The sequence below is a fragment of the Astatotilapia calliptera genome, chromosome 14, assembly GCF_964374335.1.
Source record: "Astatotilapia calliptera chromosome 14, fAstCal68.1, whole genome shotgun sequence".
In the NCBI taxonomy this organism is placed as follows: Eukaryota; Metazoa; Chordata; class Actinopteri; order Cichliformes; family Cichlidae; genus Astatotilapia; species Astatotilapia calliptera.
The window spans coordinates 22,149,261-22,173,583 of record NC_137435.1 but is presented as its reverse complement, the minus strand read 5'-3'; the positions used below and the strand labels follow the sequence as shown (position 1 = coordinate 22,173,583).

The 24,323-nt window shown below is 38.4% G+C and overlaps 2 protein-coding genes across 6 annotated transcripts in view; one reads left to right on the top strand and one right to left on the bottom strand.

The window, feature by feature from the left end:
* Positions 1–508: 508 nt before the first annotated feature.
* On the bottom strand, positions 509–10,324 carry LOC113037023 (uncharacterized). 2 transcript variants are annotated; one of them, XM_026193725.2, is made up of 8 exons: positions 8,721–10,324; positions 5,894–5,922; positions 5,159–5,229; positions 3,930–4,223; positions 3,408–3,704; positions 2,225–2,332; positions 2,072–2,115; positions 509–1,884 (listed from the first exon to the last, which is right to left on the bottom strand). In XM_026193725.2, the coding sequence occupies exons 1-7, from the start codon at positions 8,724–8,726 to the stop codon at positions 2,072–2,074; spliced, it is 849 nt and encodes a 282-aa protein (XP_026049510.1). In that variant the 5' UTR covers positions 8,727–10,324; the 3' UTR covers positions 509–1,884. The 2 variants fall into 2 exon arrangements, with proteins under 2 accessions (XP_026049510.1, XP_026049509.1); XM_026193724.2 differs by having other exon boundaries at positions 2,076–2,115; positions 8,721–9,194.
* Positions 10,325–14,929: 4,605 nt separating this feature from the next.
* The window catches only part of dync2h1 (dynein cytoplasmic 2 heavy chain 1), a 126,423-nt gene continuing 117,029 nt past the window's right edge, over positions 14,930–24,323 (top strand). For 3 of the 4 annotated variants that reach the window (XM_080289271.1, XM_080289272.1, XM_080289269.1), the window contains exons 1-14: positions 15,112–15,350; positions 15,978–16,181; positions 16,758–16,931; positions 17,061–17,199; positions 17,413–17,531; positions 17,869–18,013; positions 18,387–18,532; positions 18,950–19,036; positions 19,672–19,806; positions 21,255–21,368; positions 21,471–21,582; positions 22,033–22,157; positions 23,452–23,627; positions 23,897–24,092. In XM_080289271.1, coding sequence (XP_080145397.1) covers positions 15,999–16,181; positions 16,758–16,931; positions 17,061–17,199; positions 17,413–17,531; positions 17,869–18,013; positions 18,387–18,532; positions 18,950–19,036; positions 19,672–19,806; positions 21,255–21,368; positions 21,471–21,582; positions 22,033–22,157; positions 23,452–23,627; positions 23,897–24,092 — 1,851 coding nt within the window. In that variant the 5' untranslated portion in view covers positions 15,112–15,350; positions 15,978–15,998. Of the gene's footprint in view, positions 15,047–15,111; positions 15,351–15,977; positions 16,182–16,757; positions 16,932–17,060; positions 17,200–17,412; positions 17,532–17,868; positions 18,014–18,386; positions 18,533–18,949; positions 19,037–19,671; positions 19,807–21,254; positions 21,369–21,470; positions 21,583–22,032; positions 22,158–23,451; positions 23,628–23,896; positions 24,093–24,323 lie in introns of those variants that run through there. The other variant, XM_080289270.1, reaches the window with a different exon arrangement.

Sequence of the window (24,323 nt, the reverse complement as noted above, 5' to 3'; positions counted from 1 at the left end):
CCCTCCCGCACCTGCCTAAAACTTTTGCACAGCGCTGTAGGTACAAACTTGGTGTATATACAAAAAGACAGTTCAGTGTGACGTGTACACCATATTCACTTGCATCTCCTCTCTCAAAGACTTAATAGTGAGGGAATTACCCTATTTATGGCATGTCCAGTCTACTCTACAACACCTTTCTTGTACTGGGAAGGAAAGTGCAGACACTGATATAATTACACATTAAACACTGTTTCCTTCTTAGGCAGAAGGAAGTTAACTTTGTTTCACAGGCTATCTTAAGACAAGTGTGCTTGGGATCATGAGGTATTTCAGTAACATCCAAATGCACTTGTACACATAAACCTGAAAAAACAATCATATACGTGAGCAAGAGTCAGCTCAATTTTGTGGTGCTCGTACTACATCTAGTGGCAGTTTGACTACATTGCAGCTGAAGGTGAACTTGGAGGTTTAAAGCTGCGTGTGGTGTAGTGAAGTGCGAGTGTAACTCTTCCCACAACTTCAGTTAAATTACATAACTTTTATTGGTTGAAAAGGGACACAGACAGAATTTGAAACTCTAAAAACAAAAAGAAAAGATAAATTAGGCACCGAACAAGAGTGTTTCAAGCAAATTTAGGAAATGAAAACACCCTTTAGAGAATTTTTGGTAATTCCAGGGAATGGGGAATAACAGACAGGCTCCTCTTACCAAAAACTGTAAATAGCACAAACATTTTACCGATAAATATCTTCAAGGAAGTAAAAGTTAGACTGAAATAAATATTATGCTTAATAGCATACAAAAGGTTACATGTGATAACCTGAGAACAGTCACCTGAGAAAACGTCAGAATTGTGGAGAAGACCGCAATATCCCCCATTAGGGAACGTTTAACGGCCATTTAAATAAAATACAGAAAAAACACATTTCCCTTGTATTGAACATTGCACCTTACAAGGAAATCTGAAAATACTGGAACTTACTGCACAATACACAAAATTTGCTTAAAATTACAAGTTAATCTGCACAAAATGTTCTGAATTCCAGCTTTTCTTCATCCACATTTTTTCCAGTACATGTCAGTTATTATTTCTGACCCCAATGTAGTACTATTCTATTAAAAAATAAACAAAAACAAAAAAAATCAACACTAAGATGACTGAACTTTTCTTTTTTGTTTATTAAAATAAAAAAAATATATAGTATTTACACTGTTGTTTAAAAATCTAGGGAAAAAAACATTAAAAATTGGCTACAGAAGAAATGTACAGGAGGGGATTTTAAAGTGCAGCAATGACAGTATTTTCTTTTTTTTAAATGACTCATAGTCCACAAGTGACCATTGTAGCGAGTGTGCCAGGTTCTTCCCGCAGTGGTTGGTGTAACAACAAAGTACACATATACATAGTATACAAATACAAACATACATATGTATAATTCTTCTAACTTCTTGTTTTTCGTCTATCGTCACACGGCGTCAGGAGGTATTTCTGTCACAGTTTTCCAGTATTCGACAACAACCTAACCGCACACCGCTGATAAAGTCTGTTTTTTTGCTTTTACATAGTGAAGTCAGCCATTCTCACTTTACTGACGCACTTTGCTTCACCAGTAAAAGAACAAGATATGATACTTCCTCAAACGCTAAAAGTCACAAGTGTTGAGTGTGAAATGTTAATAGCATGTAGTTCCTGGTGATGGGTCACTCACTCTTGGCGAGGCCTGGTGAGGTTATTCCTATTTTGCGTGGAACCAGCTGATCACAGTGTGTAATTGACACAGAGGAGACGATATCTGTCCCTCTAGATCCTTGAACGTGGGTTTAATGTTGTCCTTCACTGGTTCACCCCTCAAGCAGCTTCTTTTTCTCCATTTTTTTCACAAAGTGATATTTCCACCCTGGATTAAATAAAACACAGAAGGAAATAATTAGGCAGAAGGAAAAAACAAGGAAAGCGAAAGCACTATCTGTTCTAATCTACAAGCAGAAATCAAAAGTACAATTTTGATTTCTATGAAAAGTTACACAGATTACTGTGTAATCAAAGTATTATGACTACACTATTATAGACAATTAAACACTTACTTACGCCTCATTTGTATTTACTCTCTCTAGCCTCATACTGCCTCCTGAAAAACAACACAGAGCCTGCCATGAGTTTCTGCACATTTTGAGTTATTCATTCTCTTATTTTCATGTCCCTGCAGTTTTACACATGTGTGCAATTTCTGTGCTCACCTGTCCGTCTTCTCCAGCACAAAACACCTGCAATCATGACCACCACCACCAGTATACAAATGGCTGTCATAATTACTATATCAGTGCTGCGTTGATCCTGATGAGCACCTATCAATGAGAACAAATGTATCAGAATCAAGATTATTACAAAGAACCCCACATGACAAGTATTATGAAATACAGAAAAAAAGAGTTATTATATTTAATTACCCTGAAGAACTAAAACAAAAAAGTGAACTGAACTAAAAACAAGGCATGTCTGCCTTTTCTTTTCCATGCTGGGGAACTTAAAGGTCAACTTAAACTATTTCATGAAAATGAACTGCCGAATGTTTTAACTGAATCGTTTTCCTTAAATCTGAATTAAACTGAATTCATTTCACAGAACTAACATAAGTACAAACCCCACTGTATGATTAAACTGTATGATTCTTGATTCAGGAAAACGTTTATAGCACACTCTTAGCATATGCAGAAAAGACTCGTTAATCTTTCTTTTTACATTGGGCACAGCAGTAATACTACACTACTACTGCTGTCAGTGCTGATATTGTGATGTTATCAACCCAGCAACCACAATGTATTCACAGTGTCACAGCTTCACTATTTTAACATGAAGGTAAATTAAAAACCACCAAGCAACTGATCAGAAAAGAAAAGGGAACAATCATTATAATTTAATATGTCAAAACATGACATATAGTAAAACTGCAAAGCTCTAAAAAACCTGGAACTTCCCCCACGCACCCACTCTGTTGTTGTATTAATAAACATATAGTAGGCTCAAACAAATTTTACATTTCCATAATACCTCAGTTTAAGAATAAATACAGCACGTAATTTTTATCACGTCAGTCTCAGCAGTAATTTGAGTTTGATTCTGCAGGAAATGCTTTGCTATTCAGTCACTTTCATTCGTCTTGCTGAAAAATGTAATCTAGTAGCCTCACATAAGTTTTAAAAATCTCAAAAATCACAAAAACTCAACCTAAACTGTTCTGTGTCAGCCACACAAATGCTGACAGAATAAGAGGATGTTGCTATGAAATAAAACAATAAAGGGGATATATGCCAAGAGATTTCCACTGGCTTTCAAACTTCCCAAAACTTGTCCAGTAGCTAATTGTGGGAACTACTTTGATAAAGAAATAATTGTCTTTTCTAAGATGAACAGGCTACTCACAGACTGAGAACTCATCCGAAGTGACGTCACCCACGGAGCAGCTGAACTTTATCTCCCCGTTCGAGCAGTTATAACTCACAGCGGTGGTAATGTTATACAGAAATGTACTTGGATTTGGGGAAGAGACAGACTTCACATGTTGCCATATCTGCCTGATGGTCTCATTAGTGCTGGTAACTATAGCCTGAACTATCATGCTGGATTCTGGGTATCCATTATTTGATGTACACGTTGTCTGGCAATTCTGGGTTTCCTCGCTGCAGACTGGAGGACTGAATAAAGGCCTGCTGTACTTTGCTAGAAGAAAGACACAAGGAAAGTGATATCAGCCTGGTGTTTCCAACATGTACAAAGGGACTGGCGTATATATGAATATAAACAAAGAAAACAGCTGTTTTCTTTGTTTATATTTATATTACATGCACATACTTTACACTATTGTAACGCTTCATCTTAAAGGTCTATTCACACTGACAGTCATATAAAAATGAACTTCATGAGATGAATTGAAGACATAAATACCTGTGACACTGAGGGTTATTGAGTCTTCATTAATATGCTGCTCGTCTTTGTACCGAATGTGACATTTGTATTCCCCACTGTGTGAGACCTTTAGGTTATCCATGAACACAGATGAAGTGTTGCGATCAAACTTTGTGTTGTTCCACGTTGCTGGTACTTTTTTAGATTCATAATAACCATTAACAAAGACGTTGTCTCTTTGGAGGTAAAGTAAGTCAATGTTCTTTACTGATTTACCAGAGCAGTGAAAAGTCACATTTCCACCGACCTCCCCTTTGAGAATAGCAGCACCTCCTGTTAAAAAAAAACAAAAAACACAAAAACAAAAAAGGAACAGGGATGAAGTTTTAGGGCATATATCTTTTATTAAAGAAAATATCTAAAGGGAGAAATGAATGCAAACAGTTTCTATTTTAGGGCAGACATGTGTTTCCATGCGGTTTTGTTTAAGCTCCTGCAGAGTTCCGCTGCATGACGCGGTAGGCTAATTTCACTTCTTCATAAGCCCCTTTGTCTTTCCTTTTTGTGCAGAATACACGGAGAGAACTTTTTTGTTTTTCCTGTTTTGAAGTGTGAGTGTTTTTGACTGATTATCTACCAACTCGTAAGAAAACATCTCTGGCTTTAGCTTCCAGATATTCAGATTTTTCTACTAATTGCATTTTCCAGCAGTTCTGGGCTGGACTGGTAGCTGGAAACTGAACAGGGGGCATTAAAGGGACTAAGACAGGAAAGCTATAATATTCTGAAGGAAGACATAGAAAATAGTTTGGAAAATGGGGTTCCTTGCTTTCTTGGTGAGAGTCAGATGAGAAGAAATAGTCAACACTCGTGTTTATACACTAAATTTGAAGCTAAACCCAAAAACCCATTAGCTTAGCTTGTGTTAGCATAGGGTGCTGCTGTAATGGCTGGTCCAGTCATGTGGATGGCAGCTTCCTATTCATTACAAAGATGTGCGAATAGCATTGATCTACATATTCACCTTTTACAAAGAAAGGAAATCTCCTAAAAAGTTTAACTTCTTCATAAGACCACTCCATCAAACTAAGAAAAAATTAAAGTTATGTAAATCTGAGTTGGGGGAGCACACGTTTTGCTTTCTTTCCTTAGCTAGTGATGTGCAACCAAGCATAATACTGTCATATCACACATTCTTATTCATGTAATAAACAACTGGTTTCTATGTTTAACCACAATGAACGAGTGCTGCTGGCAGAACTGCTCACCTGTGACAGTGAAGGGCCAAGTCAGTGTCAGAACAAGAGATAGCAGCAGATCAAGGGAAAACCTTTGAGTTCTAGGAACACAGAAAATGGTGAATCATTAAAGTGGCACGTGGAGATAAAGAATCACACACACTTTTTTTTGCATCAGTGCCTAAAGATGGCTGAGATAGCTGACAGTAACAACAACCAGGAAATAAGTGAGACAGTTCAGTAAACAACATCTGTGGCCAAGCAATGATCGTAAAACACAGATAATGAACTTGGGCCAGATTTGCTCTCTTCTGTCACCAACTTCTTGAAGCTAAAATGATCACTTCTCTTTTCAGTTCAAGTAACAACACAAGCGCACACATGAGATCAGTGGGAAGGCTACAAACTCATGTCTGGATCCATAAGCTTTCACATTAACCTTACACTGATGCCCATAACTAGCTAATATAAATAATTAATAATATAATATTTAAGTAACAGGAGATATATAGGAGGAAACTGCTTTTAAAATTAGAACACCAGAAAATTACATTCCAAAATTTACTTCCTAGTAATCCTTTTGGGCCTTACTTACTGTAAGTCTTACAAGTCCAGTCACAACAGTGGCACATGGATATGTATCAGAGCAACAGTTAATAACAGGAACATGTGACTGGGTGTTAAAATATCAAAAGTGCCCTAACCACACGCTGCCTTGTGCTGAAATCATGATAGGAATGAATAGAAAATCGAAGCATTACTTACAGGAAACGATACCGGCTCCAGGTGGACGCCTGTTAGAAAGACAAACTGGTTAATCACTGAAATGAAATGTAGTGTGAGATGCCATCAAGTGGCACATGTACACCTGAACACTCAAAAATAACTTGCATGCAGTGATTTCTCACCATTTACATTTGTCAGGAGAATGATAGTTTTGTCTTAAAATATCATTAATGCTACACAGGGGCGATATCAAACACCCAGTCCCGAAACCCACCCAATCCTACCCTTTCAGTGAACTAGAATCTTATTTGAAACATTTGACTGGCTCTTTACAGTCATGTTTTGGGGGAAAACAGGCTGTCTCATCCTGAAAGAACACACCCAAATGGTTTTCAGTATACAAGAAGCAAAAGGAAAGTCCCAGTCAGTATAAGAGAGGGCTTGTTCTAAAAGGGTGTATTCCTGTACCTGCTAGGAGAAAACAACATTCTAGTTTTCTTTTACTACGCATTTGGTATCATAGGAACCAAATGCTAACCACATAAGCACATAGCTTATTACATATCCTCCCCTGTCTTATATAAATTTGGAAAAATAAAAAATGAAATATAATAAACAAATAGATCAGTTTGTTTCGTCCAACAAGAAGCACAGACTTTATTTGTTTTTGATGAACTAGTTTCACTTGAAATTGTTTCTAAAACTATTCATGAGGAAGTGATCTTTTTTTTATGTGACTTTGCTGGCAGTGATCAGAAATCTCAGGAAATTCCCACTTGGAAAATCAAATCGGGATTGTTTCAGTTGTAGGATATGGTGTAGTAGGATAAAGCACAAAAAAAAAAATCACATATGCTTCTCTCCACATTGTCAGTAAATATCTAAAGTGAAGGTGTTTTAAAGAGGCTGACCAGTGGAAACACCCCTACCCTTCACGAGTGGCCATTTAGCAGCAGTGACTGTCATAAGTTGAAACAAAAACAGAGGGAAATCCCAAAGGTCAAGTAACTGCATGGTGTATTTGGTTTCAGGAATACTGATACAAAATGAACTGTGGAAGTGATACTAATGCAGATGGATTTCTTTTTTTTAAATCAAGGACTCAAATTAAGTGACAATTTTATCCAACTCTGATGTGGCCATTGGGGGAGGGTGGTTACATTTCCCTAATGAGACATGTGAGAGTAAGCTGTGAATAGCATTTTGTTTGATATAATGTTACATAAAATAATTTACAGATCTTTGATGTTAAAACAACAGGGCACACCTCCAAACTCTAATGCAAATTACAGTACTTACAAGTATATTTAAAAATAGAATTTCTGATTCTGTGTTGCAAATCAATCTGTGAATGTATTTTGTTTTCCTTTTTTCATTATTGTATTTGCAACTTCTGCTTTATCACTACACTGCTGTGCAAACTGAACAGCATTAATCAGCAAGGCTTTGCAGTACATGGGAATTCCCCTGACGTAATGATTGGAGAGAACACTCATTCTGCTGAGCTATTCTCATACACACATACTCTCCTCTAAACCCCTTTTGTCTTACAAATTAAAAACCTCACACCTGGTTCACACAATCAGCTGAATTCATCCAAATGGAGTTTCACGACTCATCTTCTTTTTAGATTTTTTAATCTAAATGATACTAAACAACAAGCCAGACTGTAAAGGATTCTGTGGAGTGCCTCTGTTTGTCTTCTAATGCTGACACTTTCTGCATTTGACCTTTGTTTTTCCCAGAGACAGCCAAAACACAAAAGTTACTTTCTCTTTCCTTTCTCATTCTCTTAATTATTTGGGTTCATGCATGGTGGACACACTGTTTCATACTAAAGTCGTTTTCCTAGAAAGGCTGTACAGTCACACAGACATTCAGTCGTGCTGAAAAAATATCTACATATAACAATTTAAGATAAGATAAGATAACTCTTTATTGTCATTGCACAGTCATACATAGTACAGTAGTACAATGAATTGGATTTCGATATATGTATATGAATGTCTATCTGTTTATCTGTGTTAAACGCTCAGGATTTTTTTCTCTGCTTTCTCTTTGAGAGCACATCTATACTAGTCGTTACCATTACCGTCACAATTTATACTCCAGAGCTTAAACACATTTCCTGAGAAGCATTCATCCCTCTATACAGCCATCCATTTTCTTCCGGTTATCAGCTGGTTACAAAGAGTTGTATTAGCAGTATATTTTTTCTGTCCTTGATGCAGTTTCCACTTTACCATGCCATTTTTGTTCTTTTCCATCCATCCAGCTATCCACCTATCTTTCACTTTTCCGGGGGACAGGTCGCGGGGGCAGCAGCCCTAAGAGGACGCCGAGACCTCCCTCTTTCCCCAGCCACCTCCTCCAGTTTATCCGGGGGAAGACCGGGGCGTTCCCAGGCCAGCCGAGAGTTTCTGTCCTGGGTCTACCCTTGAGCCCCTCTCGGACGGCTGAACTCCTCACCGTATCTCTAAGGGAGAAGCCACCCTCCTTTCGAAGAAAGCCTATTTTTGCCATTGTATCCGTGATCTCAGTATTAGTTTCAGTTGAACACTTAAAGTTTTAACTTGTATAAGGATTCAGCTCAAGCTACAACCGAACTGTTAATTTGTTCACTGCTCCTGAGGCAAGCTAGAATAAAGCAATGTAAACACCGAGACCCTGACACACATGCCTGCACACTCCGCTTCTCTGTCACTTTCACATAGCCTCGATTGTTTACACAGCAGCTTACATTATTGAGTGACTCACATTATTATTATCATCTAGCATAAGCATGAACGATGATGGTAGCCCGAATCAATTCAAACACTGTTTAAGTATGTGACATTATCAAACTTCAAATGACGCAAACACTCACCATCATGCCGCCGTGCTCTCTGTGTTAAAATGAATCGCTAAATCAATGTAAATTCTTCAACTAGTCTGGTATGCTGAGGGGGCGGGGGGAGGAGGAGCCACATCTCAGTTCCTTTTTCATATGCTAGTAACAACTGATAGCAGTTGTTACTAGCATAAAGGCTAAAGGCATGATCACTGACTGTTTTGAAAATGTAGTTAACGATAACTAGAAAATCTAAATCAAATCGTTGCCTCTTTCACTTGGCAAAATCAACAAGCCTTATAAAGAATTACACAGCTGTGAAGATTTTGATTGTGTGTGTGTGGGTGTGTGTGTGTCTGTGCGTGCCTGCTTTTTTATGTGGTAATACAATCAGCCTAAAACACTTCCGTATGCATCAATTTCTGGCTCATCTGAACATGTGACAGAAATTCTTCTGAAGAAATCCCAAATAGTTCTCCTGGTAACAGACTGTATAAATGAGAAATAAAGAAACTAAAGAGCAAAGTTAACCTTAGTTTATTAGCCCTTTTAAGGTATTGTTCTGGCATCGACTTTATCTGCTCCACTACATGCCAGGAACTAGAGATGGCACGATACCACTTTTTTATGTCCGATACCGATACCGATATCATAAATTTGGATATCTGCCGATACCGATATGAATCCGATATAGTGTTTTTTAATCAACAAAACTGTTTTTTAAAATATCTTGCTGCATTTTGCAAGTCTGCAAGTTCATACTTAAGTTTAAAACAACAACTACACTAAAGCTATTTTGTTATACCTGCATACAAAAAAAATATTTCATAGTTCAGCAATACTGATCAATCTAATAAACTTAGACCTACACCATCCTCCCTATTCTGGTATTTTAAAGAGTACTTAGCGTAAATATTAAGCAACCTAACTAATAGGGTTCCAACTCCCAGCAACAACAAAAATAAATAAATAAAAAATAGGGAACCACCCCTCACGCGCCACCTCATGATGCTTAATCGACGTAATCAACCTTAATTTGATGCAGTGTGAAAAAAAAATGCACAGAAATCAATTATTTTTCAAGAAATATTAAATAGATTCAACATCTTTCTTCAACAAAATTGCAGACTGCACAGATGGTACCTTCCCAAAGGAAAAAGCACTATAGCTTACTAGGGTATTAGACTTAATAGTCACTATATACAGTAATTGACTTCTATTCATTTTACATCAAATTAAAACTTTGTGTGTCAGATAATTATTTATTAAAAGCTAGACATTTTAAATGAGAATAAGAAAGAAAAGTATGTCTTTGTGCCCCCTTTTCCCTGTTAATGCCCTATCAGCCCCCCTGGCTAAACTTTGCTAGATCCGCCCCTGCACAGTTACGTCAGCTGTAGAAAAAGATCCTGGTGTAGAAAGTAATATTAAATAAATTCTAACAACAGCTGATCAAGCTTAAACGTGCTGCTGTTGTTCAGCCGCTGGTTTCCTCTTTCTGGTGCAAAGTGGGCCAAAAACAAAGATGGACTCACGACAGAAAAGCCGATCAGCTGATCATTTAAGCAGCCGGAGAGCTAGAGGCAGTCGCTCGTTAAGCTTAACGCAGGAATGCTTTACAAACATTCAGAGATGGACTTACACACTTGCTTTACTTCTCTCGGGGATAACTTTGTCGGAGATGAAATGCCGGGTTGCTAGCAAAGCTCCAAATGCTATCCAGACCACAGGTCCCGCATGCCACAGCCGCTCTATCACGTGATGCATACTGCTCCGACATGCTAACGTTCTGAGGTGAGTTACGGCCTGTTGCAAGTTTTGTGAGGTGCTTTCGTGATATTTAATGGATCGGATTACATTTTTTATTTTTCTCCGATCCAGTCATTTAGGTCAGTATCGGACCGATACCGATACGTAATATCGGATCGGTCCATCTCTACCAGGAACATCAGTGCGCTTCAGTCACATTTCACCAAATGTAGGAAAAGGATATTTTCTTTCAGGTTGCACAGTAACACAGACATAAGCAAGCACCCCAGTTTTATTGTTGTAACACAATAAAAAAAATCACATTTTTAAAAAAGGCTTTAGATGAAACACCATGCAATATTCATTATTCATTATGATTTTCATTTTGAATCTTAGCTAACATGTGTAACTTTGTTTGACAGACTACAGTGAATGTTTCATTGTGCCACCTATGTGACTATGTACTTGGAAACCTATGTACTTGACATTCGCTAAAACTGGTTAACGCACACAAACACAAAGACTGTGGCTTTCTGTGTGGCCAAGTTATGGACTTTCTCTGTGGCTTTTGACGTTTTATTACAGGCAGTGACCTGTGAGTGTACAGTACACGCCCACCTCTGATTTTTCATATCATCTCTTTGACTAACCACAAAGTGTTTCACATTGACATTATGTTTTTTTGAATTCTTGCCAACTTTTCTAGAACTTCTTTTGTTTTTCTTGTTAAATAATTACAATGTGTCTGATGACACAATTATTAGTTGATTATTTCCCCATATATGACATTTCCAGGTGGACAATTTTCTCATTTCTAGTGTATTAGAAAGGTTATTGTTTAATTTAACATGTAAATGATAAAGATTTACACACAAAGCATTTCCCTTCAAGTGACCTTTAGCTCAATAAAAATTTTGTTCATACGAAATTATTTGGGATGTTTCTTGTAAAAGTTCTGTTTTCCTTTGCATTGACCTTTTCAAAACACGTTGGTTAGAGTGGCCTCGGTTAAAAGGGGGAGTGTCTAGCTGCGAGGAATAGGGGGAATACCCAAGATGGGCCGGCAATTTCTCACGAGGCCATGAGGTCACTGACACACCCATTTAGAGAAAAGAATTCTCCACAGCACCTGGCAAATATACTCGGATTTAATAACGAAACAATGTGGAAAAGATTTATCAGATAATGTGGGAATTTTTTAATGTATCCAGGGAAAATTTAAGAAACTGCAGTATTGTTTGTAAATGACTCATCCTTATGCTTTTCATTTAACATTTAGATGACAAACCTTTAATGAAAAGGAATATTATTTAATGCACATAAAATACAAAATACATTTTTCTTACAACTTTCATATCAAGATCTTCTACATACTACCTTGAAACTTTGTCTTACTTGCTTGGTGAAAAAGAAACGTGCTGGCAATGAGCACTATGTGGGAGGAAAGGCTCTAAGATTTGAAACAAGACATTAAACAAATCAGCTCGTACCATGTGTGAAACTCCCCTCACACCAAGCAAAGGCTGAATATCTCTGTTAAAATAATTTTACAGGCGTCCCTGCATAAAGCTGCATGTTTATGGCAACAGTATAAGCCATTTAAATGTGCTTATACTGCCTAAAAAAATGATGACCACGATTTACACATTTCTACCAGTCCAAGTCAGATCATCTAATTCCATCTCACCCCATCTCTAGCATCCTCGTCTGTCACACCAACCTCCATCACTAAATCCATTAATCTTTTATGTGGCATTCTTTTTTTCTTCTCCTGCCTGGCAGCTCAATATTCAGCATCCTTTATCCAATATATCGACTTTCCCTCCTCTGCACCTGTCCAAACCATCTCAGCCTTGCCTCTCTAACCAGACCGCTCAGCCCGAGCTGTCCCACTGATATACTCATTTCTAATCCTGTACATTCAGTTCATTCACAATGAAAATGAAAAACAATTTCAATTCTGCCACCTTCAGCTCTGCCTCTTGTCTTTTTGTAAGTGCCACCTCTCCGAACCAAACGTCACAGCAGGTCTCACTGCCCTCTTGTAAACCTTCTCTTTCACTCTTGCTGCTATCCTTCTGTCACAAATCACCCCTGACACTCATCTCCAGCCACACCCTGTCTGCACTCACTTTTTCACCCGTCTTGTGCACTGGATGGCTGACCCCAGGTATTTAAACTCATCTACTTTTGCTATTTTGATCCACCTTTCCACCTGTCTCTCTCTCATTCACATACATGTAATCAGCCTTGCTTCTACTGACTTTCATTTGTCTTCTCTCCAGCACATGCCTCCCCCTCTCCAGATTCTCTTCCACCTGCTCCCTATTCTCACTACGTATAACGATGTCATCTGCAAACATCATAGTTCACAAAGACCCCTGCTTGATCTCATCTGACCTCATACACTACTAATCAAATGTTTGGACACACCTTCTCATTTAATGTTTTTTTCTTTATTTTTACTACTTTCTACATTGTAGATGCATACTGATGATATCAGATAATGAAGATAATATATGAAGCAAGATATATGGAATTATGCAGCAAAGAAAAAAAAGATAACTCTAAAAATGTCTTATATGTTAGATTCTTGACAGTAACCACCCTTTGCTTTGTTGACGATACTGCAAACCCTTGCCCTTCTCTCAATGAGCTTCATGATGTAGTCATCTAAAATGGTTTTCACTTCACAGGTGGGCCTTGTCAGGGTTCATTTGTGGAATTTCTTGCCTTCTTAATGGGCTTGGGACCATCATTTGTGTTGTGCAGAAGTGATCTAATGAGTCCAAATTTGAGATCTTTGGTTCCATCCACCATGTCTTTGTGCAACGCAGAAAAGATGAACAGATGATCTCTATATGCATGGTTCCCACCATGAAGCATGGAGGAGCAGGTGTGGGGGTTCTTTGCTGGTAGCACTGTTGGAGATTTATTCAAAATTGAGGAACACTGAACCAGCATGGCTAACACAGCATCCTGCAGTAACATGCCATCCCATCCGCTTTGTGTTCAGTTGGACCATCATTTATTTTTCAACAGGACAATGACCCCAAACACACCAGGCTGTGTAAGGGCTATTTGACCAAGAAGGAGAGTGATGGAGTGCTGCGCCAGATAGTCTGACCTCCACATTCACCTGACCTAAACCTGATCGAGATGGTTTGGGATGAGATGGACCACAGAGTGAAGGCAAAAGGGTCAACAAGTGCTCAGCATCTCTGGGAACTCCCTCAAAACTGTTGGAAAACCATTTCAGGTGACTACCTCATGAAGCTCATCGAGAGAATGCCAGTACTCAAAGCTGCAATCAAAGCAAAGGGTGGCGGTTTTGAAGAATCTAAAATATAAAACATGTTTTGAGTTATTTCACACTTTTTTGGTTTACTACAAAATTCAGTATTCATTCATTCATAGTTTTGATGCCTTTAGTGAGAATCTATAATGTAAATAGCCATGAGAATAAAGAAAAAACATTAAATTAGAAGGTGTGTCCAAACTTTTGACTGGTAGTGTATGTCAACCTGTCCATCATTACTACAAACAAGAAAGGGCTCAGAGCTGCCCTTGATGTAGTCCCATCCCCACTTTAAACCAATGTGTCACTTATATTGTGGCACTCACCACTATCTCTCTGTCCTCATATATGTCCTGTACCACACTCACATATTTCTTTGTCATTCTTGACATCCTCATATAGTATCACAGTTCCTCTCTTGCCACCCTGATTCATCAGTCCCACTTTAGGGTCTTTGCACGTGCTGTATTAGTAACTGAGTGATTGAAGACTGAACACAAAATTGACTTGAACTCGTATAACGGAAAAGATTGCTTTAGACAGTGATTTGAGAAATGTGTGACCACAGATTTGATTGTCAGTGTTACTAGCTTCTCAGCATTAAAGATAAGTTTGCAATTTTGTAACATACTTACTTTCATATATAACAATATCTTCATTCATGATGTAAATGCGCAACGCGATATGAGCACAGTGTGTGCCAAATGAATCAACGCAGAGTCAGTGAAAGAAACGAAACTACTTACAGAAGGGAATCCCTATTTGTGAAGTGGTTTTTGCCATGTTTACAAGTATGAGTTCCTTATCCAAGACCGAAAATGGTCAGTCTAGGATGAGTAATTTATGTCTGGCAGGGAATCTTTGTCTTAAAGAAGAAGCTAACCACATTAGATAAAACAATACTGATTCAGTTAACACAGCTTACTTACATTGTTCTTAAATTAAATTGTGTGAAAATGAAAGCACACAGCAAACGTGGAGGGGGGGGGGGGGGCAGCATACACCTAACGTCTACAATGTCCCACTTTCTTTACTAAATAAGATAAACAAACGCGTCATTATTGTTTTGAATCCTTTGCAACATTATTCTTACACAGAAGCATGCTTATTTAAGGTTTCTTACCTCAGCAACTCACACTGGCTCACAGTAGGCTACCTGACCATTTCCTAATGCTAATATAAAACCTACACTTTTTCTGCCCTCGCGGTTTCGCTCAGTTCGCTTCACGGATTGATAAGATCTTTTAGTTTGAAAATCTAAATCTGCTTTCGTAGCTTCCGGAATGTCGCCGTTGAAACAGTAGCCGAATCGCAAGTATATACTACTCTACTATTAAAGTAACAAGGCAATAAATACTATTGCATTCTAACATTTCTATGTGGTAAAACAAAGCAAAACAAACATTTAATTTAATGTGGCCGCATACGTAAATGCCGCATAAAAACTACGTAGGAATAGCTGTGTCACGTGAAACAAAATCTCGTCGTTGTTACCTGGCAACGACACTAGCATTGACGAACTCCCTTACAAACTGAGAGGGGCAATTTTGCTAAAACTTCAAACCATGGATTAAGCATTCAGAAGCTTTCGGAGTTTGGTTTCTTTTCGAGACATAACGGTATGAAACCAGATATTCTGTAGCTTGACTGTGCGCCGAAAGTGAGCCAGCGAACTGATGCACTGCACTTTAATCTACACAGGCAAGGCTAGTGTTAGCTATTAGCTGATGGTTTACTCTGCCCGTGGCCATTCCTTTGCCACAACCTGGTACTGCTGCTTTCCAGGCATAAGTCTGATTTTAAACAAAACGAAAAAAGCTAGTGGTTTGATGTGCTAACGATGTTTCAGCGCAAAAACAGCTACTAATTTAGCAGGGATGTCAGCACTGGGTCAGTTCAGCGACTCTAAATACTACCCAATAACCTCTAGCTGGACACTGAACCAGTGAATGTAAAAGGTTTCGTGGGTTTACCAACGGTAGGCTGTTCAAATAGAAATTTAGTTTGATAGTATTTGATATTAAGGCATATTTCTTGCTGGATAAAACAGCAAAAAGGCGAGATTATCCTGAATAACCATGTATATCAAAGCCGCTCGTTATGGTTACTTTTAATTATTGTTATTTTTTTATTTAGTCTCAAGATCTATGCTTGATAAGCAATACAATTGTGTTTACTCTTTAAAGACGCATTCCTTTACAATTATTTATCCCTACATTTGGATGTCTTTGCTTTCTTGCTGCCAGTATTTTAGTTCCAGCAGAAAGATGCCACATGGTTCAGATGATGTCCGCAAGAAGTTTATTCTGACCACAACTGGAAACTTCTATGGATTAAAGCCATCATCATCACTGACTGACAGCCCAGAGCTCAATAACTTCTTAGATGATGGAAATGAATTTGTCTTATCTGTCAGCAGACATGACAATGACCTTCGCTTATCAAATAAGGTAAGTTTTCTTTAAAAAAAAAAAAAGTTATTAAAAGGGTCACATTACACATCGATAGTTGTTGAACTGATGCAGTGTTTAAATCTATAACATCTTTCAATCTAATCCATATTTAAAAATGAATTATCAATAAATATATTAATGCAATTAATATTTATATCTCTAAATATCAACTTAACAAAGAAATTGATTTGGGTTTGTTTTTTTTTATACATGATTCACTTTCTCCAACTTATCTGGGTGTTCATCAAAGAGGCAGCAGAAGTAGAGATGTTAGACATCCCTCTCTAGATGGTTTGATTAGTCTGCCTGTCAGTGTCCTGCTCCACTCTCCCCTCACTTGTGAACAACATCCGATATACTTGAACTTCTCCACTTGAGGCAGAAACTAATTTCCAACCTAGGGTGGGCACCTTTTTCTGGCTCTGAACTGTGGTCTCTCACACAGAGGTGCTAATTGGAGGGGCAAATAACAAAATGTTATTTGACGTTCTGTACAGTTACCTTCCATGTGTTGACTTGACGGTTTAGTGCCTTTTTAATAAAAAACAACAACAACTCCATCCTTTGACACAGATTGAAGCTGTGGGGGAGACTAGAGAGAATGTGCTGGTGTTCTTCAAGCTGCGTCCCACAGTGATCACAGAAGATAACCTTCATCACAGCCTTCTGGTTTCATCCATGCTGGAGTCTCCCATTAACACCCTCTATCAGGCTGTCAGACAGGTTTTCGCACCTGTACTGCTAAAGGTGAGTCTGTCCCTGTGCATTGAGAGGTTCCAGATATGTTACATGAAAAATCATTATCTGTAGTTAGACTAAGAAAGAAAGTTTTTTTTTCTTTTTGTTTTTTTTAAACTTTCCTTTTGTTCTCTCAAGGATGAGCGTTGGCGTTCTGCATTTGACCCTAAACTGGCTGGCCTCCTGAGTGAGCTGGAGCTGGGTCTGGGTTCAGTAGTTCGCCAGTCTGGGACACAACCTTCTGCCAAGAAGGGTTGCACAGAGGAAGATGTCTTGGGTATGCGCACATATTGTTTGCAGAGTATATTTTAGCAGAAAGGGTGTTAATGAATGGTTATGGTAGTTTTTTAAATTGTTGGATTTTGGAGCGATGTAATCATATGCATAATGAGTGGTAAAACGTCTTGCGAGTATGTGTATATCATTTTGTATATCACTGATTACGTTATGACTTTTAGACATTGTACATCATATTTCTTACACTCTGCAGGCATCCTGACTCCCAGCGATGAGTTCCAGTACTGGGCAGATCTCTCAGAGTCTGCAGAGAAGAGTAGTTTGAGAGAAAGATCTCAACATTTCACTGAGCACTTCAAACCAATACAAAAGGTATGAATGCATGTATCAAGACTTACTCATTTAAAAAATGAATACAAATAAAAATGAATACATTTATATGATGCTAAATATAGTTTTTGTACAAAGGGGGGAAGGTAATTAAACTATGAGATGAGAACTGTATTCTGTTACTGTACTAAGCAATAATTCTATAAATAAGCTGGTAAAGCAATGTTATTTACAATATGACAAATTTAGACATTTAAAATCTTTAAAGCTTAGCACTATATAAGTGCTGTTTTCAACAGTAATTTGTTACTATTACATAGCTGTTAACACACCGAGAGGAAACTAAAAATGATCACTGATCTCTTTGTGTTGCCACCAGGAATACGATGGTCTCGATAGCCTGTCTATGTCTGATGTTATGGATCTGGTGGAACAGAGCAGGGACGCTCTGGATGACATTTGGAGGCAGACTGATTACGACCCTTACCCAGAGACACGCATGGTCCGCCTCATGGATGTCATCGGTAGGACTCTCAGACACACACAAACCAAAAAGGGGAAATGAGAGAAAATATTTGCCAATGACAGTACTTACTTACTCCTTATATTACAAAGTAATAATTGGCCATATTTTGGGAACTGAAACAAATGTCCTTTTTTGTACTTGCTACGCACTGCAATTACGTACTTTATGCTAAAAATAAAATGCTTACATGCTTTAGATTGCAGTGACGTACTATCGAGGTCTCTGGGTTTTGGATAATATGTTGCCAAATATACCTGTTATGTGCCTGTGAAATCTTTTTTAAATTGTTGGGTTTTTTTTAATATGCATATGCATGTAGCAACTGTATTCTTAATCTTCTTTTTGCATTTCTTTATATCTACCTGTACAAGGCGGGGCCCTGGGGAGATTTGTCCAGAGGAAGCTGAGTGGTCTTAAAATCTTTGAGGAACCATTTGTATTAGTGAGAGAGAACCTGAGAACGGGTTTTGCCATCTGTGAACAGTGGGTTGTAGCCTGTGAGCATTTAACTGGACAGGTATGGGAAGCTTCAGAAAATGAGAAAAAATAACAGTGCATTTGGAAAATATTCACAGGGCTTCACTTGTTCTACATTTTGTCACGTTACACATTTTTAATAAATCAGCTAAAATTTCACAGAAACCTTTTTCACTTTGTCATTATGGGGTGTTGTCTGTGAAATCTTCTGGTGAAAACTGAACTTAATCAAGTTTAAAATAATGATGTAACGTGACAAAAAATGGAACAAGTGAAGCGCTGTGAATACTCTCCAAATGTACTGTATGGTGTAAGAAATATATTTTCTTCAAGCTGGAAATAGTGTGTAAAATTTGACAGATACTGTTTCTTCATTTTGTGAATTAAAAGCCAGATGAAGATGATTTGTGTTCAGTCCCGGAAACCTGTTAAATTATTTTTGTTATTTTTTCCTCAGGTGTGGAAGAGACATGCCCCCCACCCCTGGAAGGGAAACAAACACTCCCCGGAAACCCTGCAGTGCCTCGCAAACAGATTGAATGAAGTAAACTGTGGCTCTGTTCCAGAACACTTCTTGTTTACTTTAATGAGAACAGGCAGAATTTTTGTTTTGTTTTGCTTGTTCTTGCACAACCTCTTTGTTGTTTGCTTTGAATACAGCGATTAAATGAAACTTACAGACACACTTTTAATAATCAGTTTCCTTCTTGCTACTTTTTTAGACGTCACATTTAGGTGGAATTTTCCCTCGCATGTTTTCTACTGAAGAACAGAACACAAAAAAGTGTAATATAAGACCAGTAAAAGAGATTGGCCCTTAAAATAAATAGATAAATAGAAAAAAATTGTTTTGGAGCTCTTGTTAAAATACATTCAGGCCTAAGTTTTGTCATTTCATAAGTTGTCAGTCTCTTATAAAGAAGACCTGTTATTAAATAGAGTATTTGATTATTTTTGTTTTTAATTTCAGAAAGGTTTTATTAATTGAAACACATGTAGCCACTATTTCCTCTTCTTTTTTTCTGACAACTATATTTTATCTGCCCTGTTTTCCATGGATGGAACATGGATGTTTGTTACTCTACACTAAGAAGTCACAAGTCATATTGTTGACTCTTGTGAGAATGGATATTGGACACTGATGTGCACACTGTACACTTTTCTGTTTATGTTTTCCAGGTTGTGACTCTACGTGTGGTTCATGAGAAGCTGCTGTGTTTGCTACCAGGAGCGAAGCAACAGGCTCTGACTGTAGAGCGTGTTTTCGAACCATTCTCTGGGCTCAACCCTCTGCATTACAACCCTTATACAGAGGTTCGATATAAAGAACTTCACGTGTCTGTGTATCTTGTTTCTGTCATCTATATGCAACTGTTGTGGATTGTGGTAGACCGAGTGGTAGCAGTTCAAGTGAATCATTGGTATTTATCACTTCTGAAGAATCACAGTTTAAACCACATTTACCACTGAATAGGCTCTGTGTGGCAGAGACGTGCTACCAGATGGCTGGGAAAGTACAGCTGAACTGGTGATAGAAACCAAATTCCAGGAAGATATTTAGTGTGTTCAGAACCAAAGAAGGAAGATAAAGACACTAGGTGGTGGAATGAGGAAGCACAGGAAAGTATTCAAAGAAAGAGGTTGTCCAACAAAAGTCAAGTCAAGTGGCTTTATTGTCATTCCAGCCATGTGCAGTGGTACAATACACAGTGAAACGAGACAACGTTCCTCCAAGACCCTGGTGCTACATATGACATATAACAGACAATCAACAGAGGATTACATAAAGTGCAATGGGCATAAATTGAAAAAACAAAACAAAAAAACAAACAAAGACAGTCCAACACCCAACAGAACAGGATGATACAGACACAAAACAGTGCAGACACAACAGTGCAATAGAAATGTGCAAAAGATTAAGTATTGTGCAAAAAGTCACTTGGTTCATGAAGGTGTGCGTGTGTGTATGAGATTCTGCAGATAAGTGATTGGTAGTGATGTGTATGAAGGTATGTGTGTGTGTGTGTGTCAGTCCAGTCACTGAGTGTTCAGGAGTCTGACGACCTGGCGGAAGAAACGGTTTCGCAGTCTGGCAGTGAGGGCCTGAATGCTACGGTACCTGTTGCCAAAAGGCAGCAGGGTGAAAAGTGTATGTGACGGGTGTGTGGGGTCCTCCACAATGCCGGTGGCGTTGCAGATGCAGCGGTTACGATAAGTGTCTGTGATGGAGGGAAGAGAGGCTCCAATGATCTTTTCAGCTGTTCTCACTATCCGTTGTAGGGTAGTGCGATCCAATTTTGTGCAGTTATCATACTAGACAGTGATGCAGCTGCTCAGGACGCTCTCAATAGTCCCTCTGTAGAAGGTGGTGAGAATGGATGGTGGGAGATGGGCTTTTCTCAGCTTCCACAGGAAGTAGAGATCCTAGAAAAATTGGGATTGTCAAGAAGAAGAAGAATAGTAGACAGGTAAATGAAAAAGCTTATAGTGAATTGTATGTAAGGCTGGGTGCTAAGGAAGATTAGATTGGCTTGAAAGGATGTGCAGCAGGTTAGGATGGTTAAAGATGGAGCTGTGAATGTATTTAAAAGTGACAGGAGTGTGTTAAGAAGATGAAAAGAGTACTTTGAGAAGCTGATCAATGAAGGAAATTACAGTGACAGGAATAGATAGAGAAGGAATGATCATCATCAGTGATCATGAAGTGCAGAGGATTAATAATAGCAATCAGTGCTTACTCTGATTTTTTTGTGCTTTTATAGCCTCTTTGGAGAGCAGCAGTGGCTCAGTTTGAGCGTCTAATGGCTCCATCAGAGCAGGAGGTTGCTGGCAGACTGAAGAGCTATATAGCTGATGTACAGGACAACCCACAACAGGTAGTGAAACATCACACTTCAGCTCAGATTGTGAAATATTGTGTGGGTGTGTGCTGATGAGTTAACTTACTGGATTTGCCTGAGTGTGTATTTATTTCCCAGCTATTACAGGTATTTCTGAAACATAAGGAGCTTATAAGACGTCCCACCATCCGCAAAGAACTGCAGTCAGAGAGAGAGACCCTACTGGCGAGATTACTAGACGACAACAAGGGTACATAGTACACACACACACATACATACATACATACATACATATTTTTCTCAGTTTTTGACTTTACAGTGATTTGTCTAAACACTGGAGGATAATACAAACACCTTGAATAAATCCTGTTTATGCATGCTGTATATTTATGTGACAGTGAATGCTGAATTAATGTTGTTTTAACAATGTTATTGTCCATAACAGCTGATTTTATTGTGTAAGGCTGGGAGAAAGAAATTTAGAAAGGATTTTGTTTGAATAGAGCAATAAAATTCTATAGATGTTAGAGTGAATGTCCTGAGAGCAGTATGGTGAGTGTCTAGGAATGCTGGTATTAGTTCAGTGTTATATGTTAAATAATATGTCTAATATGTCTTCTCTCTTTTGGGAAACTAGGTGGTAATACATTGTCACTTCTGATTTCTGACCCCCCCTCTTCTTCTCTTTTGGTTTTCTCAGGTCTGAAAACTGACTTTGAGACACGCTGCCATGGAAGTCCTGGTGACAAGTCTGGCCCTCTTATTGGCCGAAACCTCCCTGAGGTGGTCAACAAAATAGTTTGGGTGCGGCAGCTCCTACACAAGGTGACTGGTTCATTTACAGCTGCCAGAATGGCGATGTAGAGTATGGCACCAACATGTGAGCACACCTCTCCTAACCCTACCTTACTGGCCAAATAGCACCAAACCCAGGCTTCTCCACAGCAACCCAGACTGTCAGTGGCAGCTCATAGATTTACCTGACATTAAAAAAAACTCTCAGTCAACTTTATTGTTATGACACGACATTAATGTCAAAAATTATTGCTACTGGAACTTTTATGGCCCTACACTGTAAATGCCAACAAAATGTAAGATTTACATGAGGTACTGTGTTTAAGCTGGTGATGTACCACTTACTTTTGCTTTAATGATGAACAATTTCTTGTTCATTTACTTTTCTGCATTCATAGTTCAATCAAAATTTTCAACCTCGCTGGATGAAATGCTGCCTCCACTGTTTTTTTACAGATTACTGTAGACACTTACTGCTATATCTACCTCCTGGCCTCCTCCTTACATACTGATGACAATGAAAAGCAATGTGAAGCAGCATTTTCAAATTTGGATTAATTGCTCCATAAGACCTGCCACTGATTTTCAGTCTAATTTTGTGTAATGAGGCATATTTCGGCTGTTTCTTCCTGTTCCCCTTTTGACAGCCACCCTTTCACTGAAACCGTTTCTGATGAGCCTTCAGAAGTCATTTGGGTCATTTGATAGTCCAGATGCATATCTCAGTTCCTGTGTCAGCTCTTTGCTGGATTTTTTCGTATTTGTTAAAGACAAGGCTTTCAGATACTGTTGATGTGCTGTAGATAATTTTAGGCCTCAACTTCTTGAATTTCCTAAAATATTCAAGTCCTCAAATTGCCCAGTTTCCTCAAAATGCCCAAAGATAGCAAATAAAGTTTTCTCCCATATGTAGACACAATGCTGGCTTATATATTTAGTTAGGTGCCTTTTTTTATGCTGGAATAAGTCATAGGTCAGTGTTAGGAGCTTAAAAACATAAAAAAAACCTTTGAAAATGGTCAGGTACAAGGAGTGGACTGAAAATGAGTGAAAAAGCAGCTAATCTTTAAAGAAAAACTTTGGAAAAACTTCAGAAAGTCTGAAGAACAATTGCTCAAGACCACTTTAAAACATTTTGAGACAGTCTCATTCTTGAAAGCAAGATATAAATAAATGTAGAGTGCTCAAGACTTTTGTACAGTGCTATAAAACAACTGTTACATTTGCAGTTTTTTTTTGTTTCTAATATGTCAAATACAAAATAATTTCTGTGACAGTCAAAAGAAAATGTATTTTATTTTCATGTCTTTCATTCTTACAATAGGTGGAAGACTCTGTCCGCCTAGCTGAGGCTCTGCTTTCAGATCTCTCTGGGTTCAAAGGGTTCCTGCATTTCTGTGATGACCTGCTGGAGATTCTGAGGGCCTATGAACAAGAGCAGTTTGAGGACTGGTCAAGAGATATACTTTCTGAGCTGACTGACCCAAAGTCAGGGATCAGGTCTGTAATATTTTGACCTTAGGTTACAAAATCCTAGAAATGAAAGTGTAAAGAAGAACTTCAGTTGAAGCATCACAGAAGAGTATGTTGGTCATTAATATACAAGTTTGAAAGAGGCATGCAATTCTACAATGTTATTAAATCCTTTTGCAATTGTATGCTGTTTTTTTGTATTTTTTATTTAATCATTTAAAATACCCAGAGTGGAACGAATATTGGCTTGAATGGATGTTATATTTTGCACTTCTCTATTCTCACACCCTGTATAGTCTTCAGGCCAGTAACCGTGTGATGGAGCTGGACCATGATGATGGCAGACTCAAGATTCAGTACTCAGACAGACTAGTCAGTCTGCTCAGGGAGGTCAGGCAGCTCTCTGCCCTGGGCTTTTCCATCCCAGCCAAAATACAACTGGCTGCTAATACTGCAGATAAATTCTACAGACAAGCCATTGTCCTAAAACAGGTGAGAGCGGAAGCTAAGACATGCAATATTTTTTCTTTCCTAATTTATTTATATACATTCAGTTGCCACTTCAGTTGTTACGTGCAGGAAGTCCTGAGTTACATCCTGGGTTTGCCCATTGCCCAAAAAAGGTGCTCTGTTGGATTGAGATCTGGTAATCGTGGAGGCCATTTGAGTACAGTTTATAAAGTGCCTAATCACAACAGCAGTTGCCTCAAGGCACTTTATGTT